Source organism: Rhinolophus hipposideros (genome assembly GCF_964194185.1).
Source record: "Rhinolophus hipposideros genome assembly, chromosome: 22".
In the NCBI taxonomy this organism is placed as follows: Eukaryota; Metazoa; Chordata; class Mammalia; order Chiroptera; family Rhinolophidae; genus Rhinolophus; species Rhinolophus hipposideros.
In genome coordinates this window covers 28,784,823-28,807,045 of record NC_138068.1, presented here as the reverse complement: position 1 = coordinate 28,807,045, position 22,223 = coordinate 28,784,823, and the positions used below count along the sequence as shown (strand labels likewise).

At 38.0% G+C, this 22,223-nt stretch overlaps 1 protein-coding gene across 1 annotated transcript in view; it reads left to right on the top strand.

Annotated features, from left to right (window-relative positions):
• The first annotated feature begins 417 nt into the window (after positions 1 to 417).
• TMX4 (thioredoxin related transmembrane protein 4) overlaps positions 418 to 22,223 on the top strand; it is a 41,801-nt gene continuing 19,995 nt past the window's right edge. Inside the window, exons 1-4 of the mRNA XM_081034542.1 lie at positions 418 to 800; positions 13,099 to 13,214; positions 18,409 to 18,454; positions 20,094 to 20,222. Coding sequence (XP_080890668.1) covers positions 625 to 800; positions 13,099 to 13,214; positions 18,409 to 18,454; positions 20,094 to 20,222 — 467 coding nt within the window. The 5' untranslated portion in view covers positions 418 to 624. The remainder of the gene's footprint in view (positions 801 to 13,098; positions 13,215 to 18,408; positions 18,455 to 20,093; positions 20,223 to 22,223) is intronic.

Below are 22,223 nucleotides of genomic sequence, written 5' to 3'. Positions count from 1 at the left end.
AATTGAAATTATTTTTGTAAAAAAATACAACTGCACAGTCTAGTTTCGCTATCACCTCCAATTTTAGACAGTGATATTTCAATAAACACAGGCAGACGGTACTTGAACTTTCCTCTCCCTTTCAGCAAGAGATGCCCACTACATTCCTCCATTTTTCGTTCAGCAGTGTTTTGCGGTTCACTGTTGTTGATGCTACTATTAAAGAGGGGGTGAGTTTTTAAAACACTCGTGGTTTCTTTATAGAAAACCCACGCGCGTCAACCCTCCTTAGTGGGTACCTAAGCACAGGCGGTCTACGTTCCAACTAAGGCAACAGTAGATCTTCTGTTTATTTTCAGCGTAGGGGTCTGGACGCAAGGGCGCCGTTGCCTAGGCAACCGACACCCCGGGCAACAATCAGTGGAGGCGGAAAGGGGCGTGGCCTTGGCGGGCCGAGGCTCAGAAGAGGCGGTGCCCGCCCGCCGCCGAAAGAAACCAACCTATCTGCGCGGCCTGGGTCGGCGAGGTTAGCCGCCATCCCCTTCCACGACTGGGAAAGGCCCGGGTGGGCCGGCGAGCGAGGCTGCGAGCCCGCTGCTCGCGTCCCCGTGCGCCCTGCGGAGGAGGCTGGCTCCGCGCACCAACATGGCGGGCGGGCTCCGCGGCCCGCTGCTCGCGGCGCTCCTGGCCGCCTGGGTCGCCGCGGCGGCGTCAGAGGCCGCTCCCAAGCAGGCCGTGGTGCCGGAGGAGCAGAGCTTGGTGCTGCCCATGACCGCCTCCAACTGGACGCTGGTGATGGAGGGAGAGTGGATGCTGAAATTGTGAGTGTGACTGCCCGTCCCGCACGCCACGCTGCCCTCGCAGGCGCCGGCCTCCCACGGCCAAGGGGGCCGCTCACGAAGCCGCACTACCGGCTGGGCTCGGTCTCAGGCCCCGGGCCGGTCCTGCCAGCGACCGGCCGCCCCGGGGTCCGGCCCTGTGGGTTGCGCATGCGCGCCGGGCCCCCCGCGGTGACAGCTGAGCCTGTCGTGTCCCCTCCGCTCCCCCGCATTGCTCGCCCTCTGCTTTCGGGAAAAGTTTTACGGCCGACGTGGGTGAGCAGTTGACCAGAGGGAGGAGGCGGAACGGAGAACATCTGCAGGGAAATTGCGTGCTTTTGATGTAGGTGCATAGCTAGAGGAGAAAGGGCCGTCATTCAGTGACGTTTGGGTGCCACACAAACCCTTAGCGTGGGGCAGGGATGCATTTGTTGAATGAATGATTGCAGCACGGCCGTCGGCAGAAGGGCGCGTAGACAGTATGCTCGTCATCGTTTTGAAGACCCTGAAACGTCACTGTGAAAAATACAACACATATGGGCGACTCACGTGTTCAAACGCGGTGTCAAATAAATGGTGATGGCGTTTTTAGAAGTAGGACTTTCTGGGTGGATGTCCAACCTTAATTGTGCTGAGGCGGTAAGGAAAAGAAGGTTAGGAAATTGCCCCCTTGAACAAGAAAGGGGTACATCGTGGACCGTGCCTTTCCTTGAAGGAGATGGGAAAGGACGGTTTTGAGTTAGGGGCAGGCAAGAGATTGGATATCCTAGATTCAAATTAACTTCTGGTGTAAGAGACTGTTAGCCTGAGAACTGCTATCTTAAGGTCAGGGTTAACGGCCCCTGGCTTGAAACACAACCTGACTGTAAATTCCAAGATGTGGGCAGTGACAGCGAGGAGACAAGCGGCCCTGTAGCTTATCTTATACTCTTTGAAGCTGTGTAAATCCTGTAGTTTATCATATACTCCTTAAAGCTGTGTAAGTCCTGTAGTTAATTGCTGTGTGCCTTTACGTCCTGCAGTATATCACATACTCCTTAAAGCTGTGTAAGTCCTGTAGTTTAATTACTCTGTGCCTTGAAGATGCTATATAAACCCTGGGTTTTTAGTGTTTGGGGTCCTTGTTGAAACCCGCTGTGTCGGGCAGATACTCGGACCCCAGCTAGCTGGAAATAAACCTCGCTGTGTGACTTGCATTATCGTGTGACTTCTGTTCACTTGAGGAGGGGTTGACTCCGGACCCTAACATTGGGAAGACGTGACCATTTGAAAGATTTGAAGTATCAGCGGGCGGATGTCTGGATAGGCTTGAGAGATCGTCATGGTGGGCTTGCAGCGGAAAGGAAGAATGGAGAGGTGGTCGCTGACACCAAATCTCCTTCGCCTGTGGTTTCAGCAATATACATACTTGATCAGTACTATTTGATAATTAATTTTTCGTCGATGATACAGACACTCACAGAATGGGATCGTTCCTTTCTATGTCCAAGACCACATTTTGGACGTTTCAGTTTAGATTGTAAGCAGGTCCTTGTGGAGCACCCCATGCGAGATCAGGGGCAAAAGTCGTGTCACTTAGCAGATTACATTGTTGGAAGAACGTAATGCACATTACCTGTTGAAACATGCATTTGCCTTTTGGTCACAAAGAAGGAAATACGTTAAACCTTGAAGTAAATGCCTTTGGTATTACAATAAATCAATGAAATTATTAAAGAGGTCTGTAGACATGAAGCACTTATTAAAATAGACTACTTTGGATGGAGGTGAGGAGATCATTTTTCACTTAAGAGAGAAACTTTTAAAGTAAATGGAGCTTTATTCTGCACTGCCATGTTTATAATACTTAGAGTTTTAGAGAGGCTGCATTTTGTCAGCACTACAGAAAGTTTTTTATTTAGTAAGTGCTTACAAAATGGAGTTTTTCTAGTTGTCACTTTTTAAATTAAAACTGAGTTTGTGTATGTACATGATGAAAGTCAAAGCAGAAAGGCCTCAACTCCTTTATAGTTCCTTTTGGAATAACTATATATAGATGTATTTTTTAAGTTAAAGAACTAAGAACACTAAAGATGAGTTAAGTGTAAGCCAAGTTAAGCTTATAAATGAGCAACAATCAACAACTCCTATATTTGGCCGTGTTGAGTGTTGACATTTCACATTTTACTTCATTTTACCTGTACAAGCCTAGGTATAGTAATCAGTTGCTGTAAGCTTGTCATATGTCCTTTGTATAGAGGAATATGTTTGGGCTGTGATGCATGATGAGACTTGAAACCCAGAAGTAAGCTGTGTAGATAGTGTGATCATTTTAGTGTAAGTTCTGTTTTGATCCAGTACACTTCAGAATATGATGCAAGGCTTGAAAGGAAAGAGGATTTACATCGCTGCATCCAACTTTCTGCATATACCAGAACTTAGGTGCTCGTGCTGAAGAAGTATTGTGGCTCTCCTCTATTTGTGATACTCCCTCTCTTCCCTTTGACAAAATCTAACACATTAAAAAATATAAAATTCATTATATTCTCACACCACGATAGGCCTACTATAAATTTCTAAGAAGTCAAACAAGCAGCCAATAAGTTATCAGATTTTTTTCCCTGATGTATATAACAGAAAAAAACAAAATGTGTTAATACTAGCTCCCAGGTTAACACTTTGTTCAGGCTAACTGTTCATAATAAATGGAGATTGTTAGGGATCCAGATTGTTAGATGATGTATTTAACTTTTTAAAGAAGTAAGTAAAGGCTTTCTGGTAGTATCAAAAATTTGACATTACTTTGAATGACAGTTATTTATTCATTTGCTTATATGCTGCCTCTTTTCTGGGAATTTTTTATATCCTGCGTTATACAAAGCTCCTATAATGTAATTCCTGGTTATACTGGTATCACTAATTTATTTTTAAGGACCTAGCAATGTTTGTCTGCTCTGAGACATGAAAACTACTATTGTAAAATTGAATTACTTTATTTTTTTGTCTTTCAGTCAATTTTGCAGGGGATCCTTGCAAATTTCAGTTTTTAGAAAAGCACTTCTTTGCTAAGGATAAATAACAGTTAAAAATATATTCTGAAACCTTTTTTAAGATCTTAAAAATTATTCCATTACTACATATTTACATTTTCTTTAATTCAACGGAGTTATTGTATATTCTGTTTTTTATCTTCCTGTTTGCCTTCATATATTGTTTTATAATTTTTACCCCTATTTCTGCCATTTCGCTATAATTGGCTTGCTGTGCTTTTTTCATCTTTAACCTCTGATGAAAAGTTTGCTCTTTTTCAGGGTTAGGAAAGATTATTTAATCTTTAAAATGCCTTCTAATGTTTTCTTTTCTCTATTTCCATTGTTCCATAGTATACTTCATTTAGTTGCTTTGTAACTTTTTGCTATTTTAAACTCTTGCTTGGTTTCCATTCTATCAGTTTTTGAGAATACTACTTTTGTTCTTTTGAAACACAAAAGTATGGAATATAATACATTCAGTATACTGTTCTGGTACCTTTTTCCCCCTAAAAGAAATATGAAGATATCCAAATAGCTTAATTTGGACCTCCTACCTTTAAATTGATATCCAGAGGAAAAGAATGTCTTTGGGTTAAATTACTTCTGTAAAGTATATAGATTTTTATAAAGTACTATTCTTTGTGACTTTGTTCTTGGGATAATCATGTTTCAAAATTGAAATTAGTCGCCTGGTGATGGAGGAAAACCTCATTTATTTCCCTGAGATCTCTAGGTTTTCATATTGTTTTCTGGTATCCCAATATCTAGAGAGAACATGTTCAACATCATTGCCTTAATTTACCAGTGTCAAATAGTTAGAATTTCTTGCATTTTAACAGATTATCTTGATTTGTTGATTGAATGTTTGAGAAAGCCATTAACTGCTTGTTGAGTGTCAGGTTCAGGTTTGGGGACCCAGGAAGATGAAGATGAATGAGCTATATTCCTTGATTTCAGGGGATTCACTGTCTACTGTGCTCTGAAGAATTAAATATTATATGTAGCGTTCATTTATTCAGCAGCTAGTTACTGAATGCTTCTTGTCTGTCAGGCAATGAGCTGTGGTTCTCACCAGGTCACTATGGGCATTTTGGGTTGGACGGTTTTTTGATATGTGGAGATGACACACACATTACAATACAGAACCTTTGGAGTACCTGGCTGTTAATTACATTTTAGTAATCATGTGACATCAAAAAAATTTAACAACCTCCATCCCTTATGCACATTTCCAGATGCTTCTGGTTGAAAACCACTGCCGTAGATACTGTCATGGGTATTCAAAACCTGCAAAAGAGGAGCTCATAAGCCAACTAAAAGTATTTGATTTCAGGTTGTTCCTACAAAGGGTATTCATCCATATCACCTCCATCAGCATCAATATCAATGGTCGTCGTCATCATCATTTCAGTCACAGTAAACAGTTACATTGCTTCCATCACATATTCTGAATGCCGTGTTATTTGATCATCCCAGCAGTCTAGGAATAGGGAGATGACCTTTGGACAGGCGCAGAATTCTCATTCTCATTCATTAGGAGAGATGAAAACTTGAAAAGATTAAAGCTTTCACTAAGGCTGGATACTTCCTAAATTGTAGGCAAAGCAGAACTAGAATGTAGGCCTGAGGTTTGCATTTCCTGATTCAAGCCAGAGAGAGTAGCTGAATTGTGGGGAGGCCTGAAGGAAGGTACAGAATCTGGTTGATTCAGGCTTAGGCTGTCAGCTAGCCAGCACCCTGGCCCAATAAGGAGAGGTCTTTACCCTGTGGGATTCAGAGGCCTATCCTTGGTTTTAGCATTTCTCTAGTTTCTGCAAGTGGAGAACATTATTGCAATATGCTCACTCCTAACACTCCTTAGCACTCAAACAGGTGCTCTGCCTTCCCAACTCCCCCAAGGTATTGCCTTCTTTGTATCTAGCATGGTCCATATCACTGTGCCTTCTTTGTATCTAGCCTAGTCCATATTACAACTTCTAATTATAAATTAATTTATGTGTTTTTTTTACTAGGCTTTTGTCTGACTCCTCCTCTAGACGATAAGCTTTTAAGGAAAGGAACTAAGGTTTTCTTCTTTCTGTTTCTTCCGAGTCTTAATAACTATCAAGTACTAGATATTCAATAAATACTTTTTGACTAGGTGAATGGGTGAATAACTGCTAAGGTCTGGCTGCCTGCTGCTTGAAAAAGTTAAAAATCGAGAGACATGGTTGGTGGAAAGAAAGGCAGGTTTATTCCGAATGCTGGCATTCTGGGAGGGTGGCGGACCCCTGTCCAAAGACCACCTCCCCTTCCTAGACGGCTCAGAAGGTTTTATAGGTAAACAAGAAGAACAAAGGAAAGGGGGAGTAGGTCAGGCAGATCCCAGGGCTGACATCCTTCCTGGGATCTGGTCTGTTTTAAGATATCTCCGGACTATGGACTGGGACTCAGCCATGTGGCCTGGGGCTTTACGTGTATTATGATGTCTGGGTACCTGGGGATTAAGACATTGCCCTTTCCAGGTTAGGATTTTGTTAATTAAGTGGATTAATGAGCTATGTATAGCCTTGAGAAAGGGAACAAAACAATTCTTTAGTTAATCAGTTAGGGGAGAAACAGAAATAGCTGAATATCAGGGCAGCTCTAACTGCAAACTAGCTAGGTTTAATTACAGGTGGACTACATAGGGGGCTGTGCTGTGAGTCAAACTGCAAACTAGCTAAGTCTAATTATGATTTACTGAATTTCACCCTTACAATAATATACTTTCATTGTTACTTGTAATTAAGAGCTTTCTCAAGTATGTCGCTGAAGGAAACATCTGTATATATTTTCTTAGGAATTAAGGATAATCACTCTCTAGATCATCTACCATTGTTCATTGATGTAATAAACATTTACTGCGAGGCTCTGACCTAGATACAAGCAATGCACCAGTCAGCACCTTCATGGAGTGTTCATTCTAGTAAAAGTAGTGAATTCCATTTTCTTTAGCAAGTGTTATGGTTTTAGTAGAGCCGTCAATTTTTATTTTTCCTTTACATCTTATGATAATTTTCCTAGGAATGATATTCTAAAGAAATATATCTGAGCGTAAGACTTTCAACTCTTGGATCATTCAAAAGCTCTCCAAAAAAAAGAATAGCACTTGATGTAGTAAAGGTTTAATTGTTGCCATTTTGATTTAGTTTCATTTATTAAGTCATAAAAAGATGAACCTAGTACAGGTATATCTCTTTCATCTTCATTCTCAAGATTCTTCTGAGCATTTTGGTCAAACTAAGTTCTGAGTGAAAATTGACTGTCTTTGTCATTGCTCTCTCATCTCTGCAAGGATAGGAAAAGAAAATGTGCTGGGAAACACTGGTAAAATTCAAGCCGCGGCAGAAGAAAAATTGTCTATTACTGGGGAATAAAAATGTATTTTTAGTCAAATTTTATTTATAGGAAATATATTTAAGTAACTCCTTCCCTGAAGTGTTTAGTACACTTAATGAAATCTCTTGCCAAATAGAGAAAATACAATTAAAGAATCAAGGACCTTTAACCATCTTTCATACAGCAGAATTTAAGTGTAATTTGTGTGAAGACAAACAGAAGCATGTTGTTGAATTTTGTTTCCCAGAAATAGTGAAAAACAGTGGACTAATATCCACGTTAGTGTGACTTAACAGTGTTTTTGCTATCTGGAATGTTTCAAATGTTTTTTATGAAGTTTACTAATTTTATGTACCACTGACATCTGCAAAAAGTTTGAATAGGAAAGATACTGTCTTACAGTTTCCATGACTATGAAGGTACTAATTCTTCTTGGAGGCTTTTAAATTGAATAATTTATATGTAAAAGACGAAGTCAGACAAGTCAGTTCTTTATAGTTTTTAGAAGACTGCCACTGTGAACTAGTTTTAACTAATATAAATGAAGCTTGTACTCAGTCCTTTCTGGTGAGTTTTATTCATGCATATGTACATAAATAAATTACATTTATATATACATATGTATACATACACAGAAAGAGACAGACAAAGAAGAGCATAGAAGTCACATGACTTTCCTTCTTTGTATTCATTTGGTCCCCGGAGGTATTTTATAATAGGTTCTAAATTACTGCCTAAATGACTGTCCTTTAAATACAAAAGAATACTAATAATGTAAAAAAAGCTGCAACAACAAAAGGGCACCAGTTTCCACACCTGAGACTTGGAGCTGGCTTATCTCTACCACTAAAAGAATACACTAAGTGAATGAACGATCCAACACAATAAGCTCTGATGAACCCTCAGAAAGAATGGCATTAACTGTACTACAGACCAGTGGGTAGCAGCTAGAAAATAGAATATCTAAAATTACCTCAATGGCCTTTGTATATCTAAGGGTCAATGTCACAAAAAACCCAATTTATATAATAGCCTGTCTGGAGATTAGCGACTGTTTTTTTTTTTTTTTTTTTTAATGATGAAATTTGTAAGATTTAATAATTACTGAGGTAGCAAATGTGCCCATGAATTACATGTAAAAACAGGCCTAGGGAAACAAAGCAAAGAGGATCTAGAGTTCATTACATTATACTTCAAGATTTCTTCTTTATTTCTGTCAATTTCTTTTTTATTCCTTCTCTTTGTCTTCTTCTCACTCTTCTTCCTCTCGCTCTCTGTCCCCCTTACCTCTCCCCATCCCCTTTTTCTCTCTCTCCCACTCTCCCCTCCCCCTCCCTTTCCCTCTCTGTTGATCTTAGTTCTTACTTTCCTTGGAGATTTTTAATCACATAAATACCTCCATCTGGGTTTTTGTTATGTGTGGTTTTAGGTGACCTTTAGCAAGTCTTTCTAAATCTGCCTTGTCTGACAGCGACTTTGTAAGGTTCAGATGAGCTAATGTGTCATAAGTGTCTTGGAAATGTTAAAGGGAAAAACCACAGGCCCAAAATGGTGTTACTACTGCTAAAAGCCCTGATACCAAACTTGAATTCAATACTAGCTCTAATTGCAGTTTCATACTCTCCCAGAAACATTATCTTAACCAGTCTGGAATTTTCTGGTCAAGCACCAGAAGGTAATTTTTTCATGCACCTACTCCTTACCCCCAGAGAAGATGTAATCTGTATGATACAAAGCCTTCCAATTCTCTTCCCTCAAAGAAAAGATGTCCTGGTTTAAAAACAATCCTTTCTTTTCTTAATAGCTCCTTTGCCCCACCTTTCTTTCTATGAAAACTTTTCCATTTCATACAACCCCTTAAAGCTCTGGTCTAGTTGGTAGGTGGAATGCTCCCCAATTCATGAATCACTTAATAAACCAAATTAGACCTTCAGATTTACTCGGTTGATTTTTTTTTTTTTAACATAAACCAAGTAGTACATTACAAATATAATTTGTTTTAATGATTGTTCTTGATATGTGTCTCCTTTACATGTATCATCTGATCACCCGGTAACCTTCTAAGGTAGCTTCTGTTTACTCCATTTTACAATTGAGGAAGCTGAGGCATGGAGCAATTATTAACCTGCCCAAAGTCACATGGTTAATTTGGGGTTGGTTTTACTGAATCTTCCTGTAGAACTCTTGTCCAGTATACTGAAATGCCTTTGTAGAGTACTGAATGATAAAGTGTTGCTTTTTCTCCCCTAAAGTTTGCCAACTGCTTTCCCCAGTCTTCATACTATTTGGAAATACAGAAAATAACTTTTCTCAAATGAAAAAAATAATTGTCTTTATACTTCGTTCATTTATTTAGCGAACATTTATTGCTTACTATATACCAGGAATATACTTTGCCCTGGAAATGTAGAGATAGAATGTTTAAAAAAATCCAAAGATTTAGGACCATGATATTGGACCATGATCTCTGGTCCATGTCTCTGGGATCTCAGGGATTGGACAATGATCTGTAATGGGAAGATTACTGACCTTGTGCGATGATCTTGGAATTGACTATACTAGGCTTTTCTAGACATGGAGTTAGAGAGGATGAACAACTGTGCTTACCAAGTCTGGCTGTTTCTGGGGCCTAGCAGGAGAGAGAAATGCACACCTTGCTTTGGGCAGCCCTTTCTCTTCTGAGCTCGGCCCAGTCTCAGCACTTTTCCTGAAATAAAGGTATCTTTCCCCCTAGCCTTGACTTTTTAACACTTTAACCCCTTTTTAGAATGTCAAAGATCAAAATCTTGCCCAATTATCCTTTTGTTGTTGTTCTGCAACAAAGCTGGTTTGTGTACATCATTACATTGAGTTTTGAATGGCTCTTACACAGTACATGCTTCTTCTACTCAATTCAGGATAAAAGCTTTGTCAGTGATGATCTGACAGCACCTTGGAGCCTAACTCTTACTACAGAGTTTGATCTATTGTTTAGCACTTTCCCCTTTGTTTCTATTCCTAAGGCGTTTTTTCTACTGTGTGTGTGTGTGTGTGTGTGTGTGTGTGTGAGATTTCTTTTCCAGGCATTCTTTCCTACTTCCATTTCTCTCCAGCCCCTTTCCTCTTGTAATGTAGAAATAATAGATGCTGAATTTTGTAAAAATAATTCTGGAGTGGAAAAAATAGAGAATAAATTGGGGAAATTGACAGTTTACAGTCCTGAGTCTGCCCAGTTAGAACTTGGTTGTATTTTTCCTTTTAAGCAAGTCTTTGAAAAAAACTATTTATTACGAAATTTTTCAAACATCCACAAAACATATAAGGAGTAGTATAGTGAACCCCCCATCATCCATCATCCAGGTTCAATGCTTACCAATATATTGCCAGTCTTGGTTCGCCTACAGAGGGTGCCAAAAACATGTATACACATTTTAAGAAAGGAAAACATAAAATTGTGATACTCAATGTATACCGATAACAAAAGATGAATAATACAAGTCACATTTGACTTCTGCAATTGCAGGAGGTGCTCAAAGTGGTTACCATCAACGTTCAGACACTTCCGGTTACAGTGAACTACTGCTTAAGCAATGCTGACCAAAGTGTCCACTTGTATACATTTTTGTGGTACCCTCTGCTCTCTACTCCATGGTGGCATAATTTACTTATGAAAACATTTTCACCCATTGTGCATAAACAATTCAGTGATACCAAATCTTTTTTTTAAATATCTATTGCATTTATTTTCTCCATATTTTGACTTGAGTTAAAGATTTTTTAAGTATAATTTAAGAAGATTTAAAATATATAAAGTCTAGTTAGTGATATCATGAAATATTATTCAAACTGCCTAAGGATTTTTTTCTCCCCTGGAGTATCCTGTTCTATGATGTGAGCATTGATTAATTTCTTTTATTTACTGCTTTTTTGTTCTGAGTATCATTAAGAAAAACAAAATATCTCTCCAGTTGTACTACTATGTTTTTGTGACATTATTCTGTAAATGTTAATTTTCCTTTTAATTGTGTCCTATGTTAGTATTTTAATATGGATTTCCAACAAATGTTTTATTTCTTCCATAATAATTTGTATGAAGCATAGCCCTACTAGCTCGTTAAGTCTTCATAAGGAATATCTGATCTCAATTTCTTCTAATTTCAAGTGATATCTTCCTTTCCATATTAGTTTCTTCGAGCTACTGCAAATTACCACAAACTTTGTAGCTTAAAACAACAGAAATTTATTCTGTCATAATTCTGGCAACCAAAAATCCAAAGTCAGCATGTTGGCATCAATGGTTCCCTCTGGAGTCTCTATGAGAGTATCCATTCCCTGCCTCTTCTGGCTTCTCATGGGTCTTGGCAATCCTTCGCATTCCTTGGTTTGTAACTGCCTAACACCAATCTCTGTTTCCATCTTTATATGGCCTCTCCCTGTGCCTCTGTGTCAAATCTCCGTCTTTTTTTTCTTATAAGAATACCAGTCACTGGATTTAGGGCGTAACCTAAATTCAGGGTGATCTCATCCCAAGATCCGTAATTTAATGACTATATGTGTAAGGACCCTTATTCCAAACACGGTCACATTCACAGGTACTGAGATTTGGGACTTGGATGTATCTTTTAAGAGAATGCTGTGCGATCCACTATACTTTCTAAACAGCAAACTTCTCTGGATTTCTATTTTACCATTTACAGATGAAATCCTGGACCACTTCAGAGCTTTAAGTCTGAATATTTATGTTATTTTCCAGGACTATGGGAGGGCAGAATGAGGCCACTAGCATATTGCCAGGAGGCCGGCCCAGCCATCCAGTTCTTTTTCTCTTCCATCTTATCCTTCCCTGATCCATTATTTACAGAGCTGCCAGGTGATTTCTCAAACATGTAAATCTGATCATAATGCTCTTACCTCTTTAGGGTTTACCATGGAACTTCAAATAAAATCGTTATTCCTTATACAATTTTAAAGGGCTGTAGATGTCGTCACTCTCGTCTCTCAGTACCCTGAGGCTTCACATACACTGATCTCTCTGCTTAGACTAGAACATTCTTCGACCCCTCTCTGGTTATCACTTGTACTTTAGCGCTTAGCATAGATGCCTTTTTCTCTGTGGGCCCTTCTGAGCTCATCCAACTCCTGACCGTCTGCAGAGCACTCCACACTCTCAGTCACGGGCATTTGCCACCTGGAGTGTAGTCATTCCTGTACTTACCAATGTTCATGTCTGGATTGTATCCATAAGGAGAAGGAGGTGCCATGTCTGCCTCGTTCACAGTAATAACCTCAGCTTCTAGCATGGTGCTCCATTCATGTTTATTTAATGAAAAAATAAATGTAAAAACCAGGGTTCTGGTTGAAGACTTGTTCTTTCTAACTCCTGTTGAAAAAAGTGTTTGGTAGAGCTGGTTGAGTCCATAGCTTCTACTTTCTTCCTTGGACTAGTTCAGAACTGCCAGAAATGACTCACATTGTCATGGACTCACTAGCAACAGATCTTCTGTCTGCTCATCAGAGCTCTAACTTTGATGGATCTGAAACTGGTTTGGCTTGTTTGAGGGACACCCTTGTGAAAATTGCTGTCTTTCAGTGGGACAGTCAAAATAGTGTTCTCCCTCAAAAATCAAAAAGCAACCTAGAAAATGACAAAATTTGGGTTGATGGTAAGAATGACTCTGAAATAAAATATTTTGTATATTACAAGAGTTTATGAAAATCTTAAACTTTGGCTAATTTTTTTCCCCCAGGGAATTAATATTCATGTATTACATTCTAGTATGGCGGGGGGGGGGGGATGCTTCTGTTTTTCCTATATCAAGTGACTGTGTTAAAGCTTGCTTTTGTGATTCCCTTTAGTTAAGGATTTACTTTTTTAGTTTAAATATTCTATTTATTTTGTTTCACCGGCATTTTTCATTTGTCTATATTGATTAGCTATTCTTCTTTTATAGTTATGCCCCTTGGTGTCCATCCTGCCAGCAGACTGATTCAGAATGGGAGACATTTGCAAAGAATGGTGAAATACTTCATGTCAGTGTGGGGAAGGTAGATGTCATTCAAGAACCAGGTACTGTAAATGTTGAACATTAAATACAAAAGTTTGTTCCTTTTTATTTTGAATTTTTTCAAGCATATAAAAAAGTTGAAGATTAGGATATTGATACCCATGAATTGACCACGTAGAATCAACAGATAACATTTTGGCCTATCTGGGTCTCATATGTGTATATGTATTTATATTTTTATTACTTTTTTTGCTCAGTCATTTGAAAATAAGTTGCAGACATGATACTTTACGCTTTAATACTTCAGCATATTAAAATCTCCCTAATTATTTCCCACGTCTTTTTATAGTTTTTTGAACCAGGATCTAATCAAGGTTCACCATTTGCATTTGGTTGTTATGTGTCTTAATCACCCTCAATTTAGAATAGTCCTCCGTTTTTTTCACGACACTGATATTCTGAAGAGAGCAGGCCAGAGATTTGGCTAGGTGTTTCCTTATTGTGACATTTAATTTATTTTTTCTTCATTGTCTATAAACTTGAAGCTCAGCCTAGAGGCATGATTCGGGTTAGACGTTTATGGCAAGACTAATAGGTGATGCTGTGACTTTACATTTTCTCCCATCAGAAGACACATACTGTCACTATGAGTGATGTTGAGCTTGAGCACTTGATTAACGTGATGACACTAAACATCAGTTATGAAGAAAAGATCCCACTTTGTGATTAGCAAGTAATCTGTGGGGCTTTAAGATATATGATATTACCTGAATCGAATATTTCATTGTGGTTTCCAGAATGATGAATTTCTAATTCTGTTGCTCCATCTACATATAATAGCTGTTGCTAATGTGATTTTTTAAGAGAAAGAGGGGGATAGAGGAATCTTTTAAATTCTGAAAAGATATATACAATTTGTATTTGTAGTTGAAAAATAATTGTAATACATAAATTGAGAAGAAAAATTGAGCTTTTATGACTCAAATCTCAAATTTGACTATTTTCAAACTTTATTTTTCCTATCTATATTCTATTTGTGTCCATTTTATTCCTTTACAAGGAAAAAAAGAAGGTAGATATGGCAATGTAGCTATTACCTTTCTGTAATAAATGAATTAAAAAAAGACAAAGTACTGAATTACCAATTATTTGGGCAACAAAATTGATGGTGTCTATTAAGATCAATGTGTTGCCAAACCCATGGAGAGGGATTTCTATTAAAAGCAATTAGTCTTCATGCCTCTACCTTTTTTAAGCATTTGAATCAAAGCCACTTCTTCCCATTAGCTGTTTAGAGATGGAAAATTCTAGTTACTAATTCATTGGTTTGGCTTTTATAGTGAGTTATTCTTTTTAGAGGTCAAGTGATTGCAATTACATTTTTGCTGCAAACTTGTTTTCATCTTTTAGTGGCTTGAGTCCAATGAAATCAGGTGTAAGTAAGCCTTGTTAATTAGCGGGCACCAGACATATTTTATGAGTTTCTTGGAAATGCAGATGACCTATTCACATTTTGGCCATTTCGGCCATGAATTCACAACATAATTTGGATTAACAGAATTAAACAGCTTTGTGATGGATTCACAAACCTAAAGTCTAATTGGATATAGTCTTCCCATCTAAAATGTAAATTTATGGTTATTTTTCCATTGTGAATGGATTAGCTTTTTTGATAATGAAGTAAGAGAGAAGTTGATTATGATAAAATATTTTTAAAAAAATTCATGATTGACTTATACCATTTACTTAAAAATAAACTATACAGTGTATATTTGAAATATTTATCAAAGAAGGAAAAAAGGTCTCTGGTCTAGTATTCTATAAGAATAGTCAAGAAACAAAGTCCAAAAAGGAAAAGTGATTAATTATTTTATGTATTAGACCAATTTTTTTAAAGTAGAGGCTCTAGAATACTTTTAAATGATAAAAACTGTATAACTCACAGATAAAAATTAGGAAACAAAATTCTACAGCCAGTTTGAGTGGCCTAGAGAATATTTGCCTTCAAATTATACTATTTTATGTATATGTCTAAATTACAATCCTAATGCTTTCAATTAATGTGTTTATTCAACAATATTTGAGTTTCTAGCATGCACCAGTCCCTGTTCTGGATATCAGTGATACAGGTGACTGATACAGGTGAACAATGAATGGTACAGGTGAATAAGGAAGACAAAGACCTGGCTTCTCGTTGAGCTTACATTCTAGTGAAGGAAATAGACAGTAACAAAAGTAAAATGGGACATAATGTCAAATAGTAACGAGGGCTATGAAGAAAGAGAAAGCGGGGTGAAAATGTAGAAAATATTGTGAGCCACTATTTTAAGTACGATGGTCGGGAAGGAATGTTTGACTGTTTGATAAGTTTATGAAATATTTTTATATATATTGTTTACTTTTTAATTTATTGCTGTGGCCAATGATGCCAAGAACATATGAAGAATTTCAAAGAACAAGTTAAAATAGTGTGTTCAATGATAACTAACATTAGAAATTCTATCTGTGTATTCTGATAAAAATATAACCTAAATAGAAATTTGAAGAGGTGATGGATGCTATTTGTTCATTGCATTTTAAAATACCATATAAATAAAGCATGATTCCATAACATTGTCACTTTCCTGAGATGAAATTTTTGGATGGTCATGAGAATCTGTAGCTAGAAAAGAAGTAAGATATGAAATTGTTTATAATAATTATTTCAAGCAAAAGCTTATAGTAATTTTTTTGTCAACTTTTTTTATTAGTTTCAGGTGTACAAAGCAATGTAATAGTTAAACATTTATCATTCATATCCCTCCCACAGTGACAATCCCCCACTCCTCATTTGCTACCCCTCTGATATCACATACAGCCATTACATTTCCACTGTCTCTTTTCCTAATGCTGTACTCCACTTGTGTGTGCATATATATATGTGTGTGTATATATATGTATATATATATATATATGTATATATGTACATACATATATATATGTAAAATTGTAGTTGACATTCATTATTGCTCAGCTTCGGGTGTACAGTGCAGTGATCAGGCATCTACACCATCCCTGAGGTGGTCTCCCTAATGGGACAAGTGTCCATCGGATACCCTACAAAATCTTTACAACATTATTGATTACATTCCCCAAATTGACTTTTGTATCCCCCTGTCAATCTTGTGGTTACTGACTGTGCTTTCTAATCCCCTCACCTTCTCCCTTATCCCCACCCGCCTGCCCATCTAGCAACCCTAGTTTTTCTTCTATGTCTCAGAGACTGTTTCTGATTATTTCATTCATTTGTTCTTTTTTTAGATTCCACATAGAAGTGAGATCATATGGTATTTGTCTTTCTCTGTCTAACTCATTTCACTTAACATAATCTTCTCTAGGTCCATCCATATTGTTGCAAATGGTAAGATTTCTTTCTTCTTTATGGCTGCATAATACTCCATTATATAAATGTACCACAGTTTCTTAATCCAGTCGTCTACCGATGGCCATTTCGGTTGTTTCCATGTCTTGGCTATTGTGTATAGTGCTGCAATTAACATAGGTGTACATAAATTTTTTTGAATTAGAGTTTTGGATTTCTCTGGATAGATACCTAGGAGTGAAATTGCTGGGTCATACCTTATGATAATTTTTAAGCCTTTAGGATTACTAATACTTTTTCCATGACAATATAGAGTTGGAAATATACTGAAAGATACCTTTGTTCCCTGCTGAGTGGAATTCCAAGCAGTGTTAGAGGTGAGAATGCCGTATAGACAGAGATGCATGTTAATCCTCAGTTGACTTCTCAGGTCACTTGTGCTATTTTGTTTTGTTTTGTTTTTAAGGTACAATGATAGATGTATGTAGTAAATGTTTCTTTTTATAACATTGATTTTTACTGCCTTCAGAGTACTGTTTTCTTTTAAGTGCCATAGGACTATTTTAGTTTACTTGGTTTGATAGGGAAAAAAATAGAGAATTCTTCTTTGGGAAGACTTTTCATTAGTCAATAAATTATTATGCTGAATACAGGTTTAATTTCTAAAATGAGTATAAGCAAATTTTGTATCTTATTAAAAGTAAACCTTCAGTATTTCAAATTGCAAGTGACCACAGAGATGTAAAATCTGAGCTACTTTATTTGAGTAGATCTTTGATTTTGTCCAGATCGTTCTTCAGTGGGAAAGGCAGAAGTGGTAAGAAACATGAAAATGATGTGTCTGTCATTTTTCCATGCTGGCCAGGAGGATCCTTTAACTTTCCTACTCTTTGCCAAAACCAGGCTTGCTCACTCTTGGTGCACATATAAATATTATTTATTGTAAACATTTAATGAGCGGGGCTCTGTTTTTTACTCCTAGTCTCATTCAGGTTTTTGTTGCATGCCCCTTTCTTGATATCATCTATCTCTGTTTATAGTCATGATTGTGAGTATTGAGTTCTTTCCGGTCTGCCAGTAGACTGTAAGCTCTGTAAGAACAAAGAAAATACATGTTTTTGCTTATCTCTGTGTCTTGAACAGTCCCTGGAACAAAAAAGACACTTTGTAAATATTTGCTGAGTGACTAAGGGTTTTATTTGTCTTTGTCATCACATGTACCTACCATAACATTTGATATGTAGTTAGTATTCAGTAAAGGTTTGCTAAGTCAAATTGAAAAAAATCTGTTTAATGTAGATAAAAGTTCCTTGATAGTACTTGCAGATTTTATAAATGTTCAAAGATTACAAATGATCTTATTATTTCATATTCTTTATTGTTATTTTTAAACCTATAACTGATATAATAATACTAAAATTTATTTAGTCCTTTACTAATATGTGCTAAGCATGTAACATACTGATCTAACTTCAGAACAATTCGAGTAGGCTCTAATATACCCATTTTACAGATGAGGTAACTGAGGCTCAGAAAAGTTAAGAAATTTATCTTAAGTCATAAAGCTGGTAATTGGAGAATTTAGCATTTAACCTAGGTCGCATGACTTTAAAACCTATCCTTTCAGCCACCATATAATTCCAAGTCATGCACAAGACAGAGAACATCAGTGTAACACATCAGAAATAAGCAAGTTGTATGTCAGTGACCAGAAAGTGTTAGGTAAATAAAAATGGGTAAAAATAAAATTTCTTAAGTCAAAAAACTAGATAAATGTGATTTAATAATGTGGTTATAAAAGCAATCTCCAGGCTTCCTGTTCTCTTATAACTTGAGTTAGGTGCTTGGGTTAGTCTGAGTTTGACTTGTAACTTTTTTTGTTTCTCTTCTTGTAGGTTTGAGTGGCCGCTTCTTTGTTACTACTCTCCCAGCATTTTTTCAGTAAGTTGAAATAATTTTTGTGGTCTTGCAAATATTAAAAATCAGTAGATGTGTACCAGGACTTCTAAGTTGTTTTCCTTAACCATCATTCATTCAGCTTGACATTTGAAGGGAGAAAGATTGGTCTGCACTGAATGATAGTTAGAACAGAGGGACGGACACCCAGAGTGCTGCAGGGACGAAATCCAATTTCAGCCATGAGGAGGGGGAATCAAAGATTTTTCTGATGACATAAAGGTGGGGTGATTCATAATAGATAAGTAGGAATTGGTTAAGTAGACAAGGTGAAGTTCTTTCCAGGTAGAGGATATGGAAAAGCACAAGAGAAAATGAAATGCCATCTGAGGACTACAACTAGTTCTGTATGGCTGGCCCATCCTGGGTGATGAGGCTAGAGAGGTCAGGTAGTGAGCGGGCAAAGAAAAAGGACAGGATAGGTTCTGGACATAGTTAGGAGGTGGGATCATTGGGACTTAGTGACCTATTGGCCAAAAGGAAGGGAGAGCCTGTGATGACTACCAGCAAGACATGTATAACTAGTACAAACTATTGAGGAGCCATTAAAATAAGAAGTTTGGAAGATAGAGGCCAAAATGGAGAAGACAGTGTGAAGTGACTACGCTAATTCCAAGTAGAGAAGTTTAGGTGATAGCTTGATTTCAGGATCTAAATCTCAGAAGAAAGAACTAGACTGGAGATACATACTGGGAATTTCTCAGCATCAATGTAGATAACAGTTGGAATATATCTAGAACGAACACATACAATGGGAGGAGAAGTAGGTCTAGGATAGAACTTGGGACAGACAGTACAAACTTCAGACAGACAGTAAGGAACTAAGATGGGGTGGTCAGAGTAAGGTCACAGTAAGGAACTAAGATGGGTTGGTCAGAGTAGCAGAAAGAAGTCCAGCGAGCTCATGTTGTAAAAGCCAAGGGAAAGGAGGGAAGAACGGGTGTATTTAGTAGCAAGCAGTGCCAATGACAGACAAGCAAAAATGGCAGAAATATGCCCTCTGGATATGGCACTTAGGAGTCATTGGAGACCCCCTAATATGAGCAGTTTCCATGGAGTCCTGGAAGCAGAAACCAAGTTGCATGAGCAGTGACTGAGTAAAATGAGAGGAGAAAATGGCAAGTATAGACTCTTCCCTTAGGAAGCTTGACAGTGGGGAGAAAAAGCAAGAGCAAGGGAAGACTGAAGAGTCATGTGAGAATAGGAGGTGTTTTGTTAATTTTGAGGGAAGGAACTTGAATGACATAGATTTGGAAATGTGGATATAATTTTTTAAAACTTACTAACAACTGGTGTTTTGCTATTCTAAGAGAAAAATGAAATAATTGGTAGCAAAAATAATAAAAAGTAATTTGGCAGATTAGACACAGCCAAACTGCTTATAGTCGCAAACTGTGCAGTGAATGTTTAATACTTTCTGTTTTGGAATTTCTCATTTGTAATGGATTAATATTTATACATGCTTTCTGATTTATGCCTAAGTATATTTTCTTTTCTTCATTTGAGCCAAGTTAAAATTCAGAGTGGAGTTCACGTGTAAAACCATTAGTTATTTTGATTTTTATTATTTGTCACATTTATTATTTTAATGGGTTTATTTTTTATTTGTTTTTATAATTTATAGTGCAAAGGATGGGATATTCCGCCGTTACCGCGGCCCAGGAATCTACGAAGACCTGCAAAATTATATCTTAGAGAAGAAATGGCAATCAGTTGAGCCTCTGACTGGCTGGAAATCCCCAGCTTCTCTAACGTAAGGTGTTATTTTTTAATGAGAAGATGTTATTATAGAATGGGAGGTATCAAGTGAGCAGTCCATGGACCTTGAAAGTCTACATTTTTCTTCCTATTCTCTCTTAATTACCCAGAATACATATGACCATGCTTAGACTGTGTTGTGTTTCTGTTGACCCACATATGTGTCAGCTAGTTGTTAGTACACTGGGAATTAAGTATCCAGATTCAGGTAAGTTACTAATAAATAAAGCTTCTCCCCTCGCTTTTGCACTAAGCTATGCCAGCTGTTTTCTTTACAAAATATGGTATTGAACACCATTTTCCATTCTTTCTTCCTTTTGCATTATTGATAAGATATGGATGTAACTCTTTCTTAAATTATATTTCATGAAGGAATTGTTACCATATGTGTGGTGTTTTTGTCGGCCTAGCAGAATGTGGCTGGGAAATCATGGCCATGATGGCATGACGAGTGAGGTAGATTGGGCCAAACCTTAATAACTTTTTCCACTGTTGGTTTTAATTTTGAATGAATTATCATATTTATAATTAATTTTACTTAATTGTATTACACTTGTAATTTAATTAAGTATACTTGTTTGTATATACAGGTATAAAGAATATCCTTGTTCAGAAAGGATCAATTATATAATATTCAGGAATAAATTATCTAGTAGCATTTATATAATACTCAGGAAACACATCGCTTCCTCTAAAAGCAGCTTTTCGTTCTACAAGTATTTGAGTACTGATTTTATGCCAGATACTATTCTAGGTACTAGGTATTCAAAATTGAACAAGACAGACAAGGTTCCTCTGCTCTCCTCAAGTAACTTAAAGTAAGGCAGTTTAAGAAAAAAACTAGGGCTGCAAAGAGTCATAGTTTGGATAAGGGCTGTTTCAGAAACAAACAAGCAAACAAAAACCTTTACTAAGACAGGGACTAACTGGAGGCATGGGCCTCCATTAGATGAGGGGCTAGGAAAGGCTCTGAGGGGAGGACTGTGCCACCTGAAGGATAGAACCACCTCGCCAGGTGAAGCGCAGCAGGAGGAATATTTCCAGGAATGGGTGAACATGCACATACGGCCCAACTTGGAAGGACCTCGGTGTGCTGAGGACCAGAACGGTGGTGGGGTCAAGACAGTGAAAGGCAGGGAGAGTAACACGTGAGTGGGGAAGGGGAGGAGCAGACCATGAAGGCCTTTGACCGCAGTGAGGTCTTGGATGTTACCAGTGCATGCCACGCCAGGGGGCTGAGGAGAAGAGACTGAGGAGGGCACGCATGCACGAGCTCTTAGAATGCTGTTCTGGGTGAGATATTGTGGGAATCTTCCCTCTCCTTCACTGAAGGTAGCCAGGTCTACCTTCAGAACACATTTTACATGCCCCCATTCTTTCCACCACCATTCCCCTCTCCCCGGTACCACCCTGATATGCACTAGCCCCGTTCTTAGGCCAGACACCACAACAGCCTTCTCTCTGACCTCATCCATTCTTGCCCTCCTCAGTCTCTTCTGCTAAAAGCCACCTTGTCACTTGTGTCTCATATTAATTACCAAGGGGTGAAAGATCAAGTCGGAGACATGGATGTTGAATGAAGCAAGGCAAGATTTTTGTGGCTTTGACAAGTAGTAGTGCAGTGGTGAGTTCAGAAGCAGGTTTGAATGGTTAAAGATGCCTTAAGGAAGAAGACACAGCAAACATGGACTACTCTTTGGAGAAGTTTGTCTGTGAAGCCCGAGAGCCAGGTGAGGTCCAAGGATGCTCTTTCTAAAAGATGAGAGAAGGTAGACCATGTTTTCACGCCGGTGAAAATGATCCAGCAGAAAGGGAGAAATTGCTAATGCAGGAAGAGGGCATGGCAGAAAGAAGCAAGTCATTCACAAGCCAAAGGGATGGGATCCGAGGCACAAGTGGAGGAAGGAGACTGGTAGGGCAGATAGACTTTCTCTGTCGTAACAAGAGATGGGGGATGCAAGTATACACCAGGCTCAGATTTGCTGCTGAGGAGATA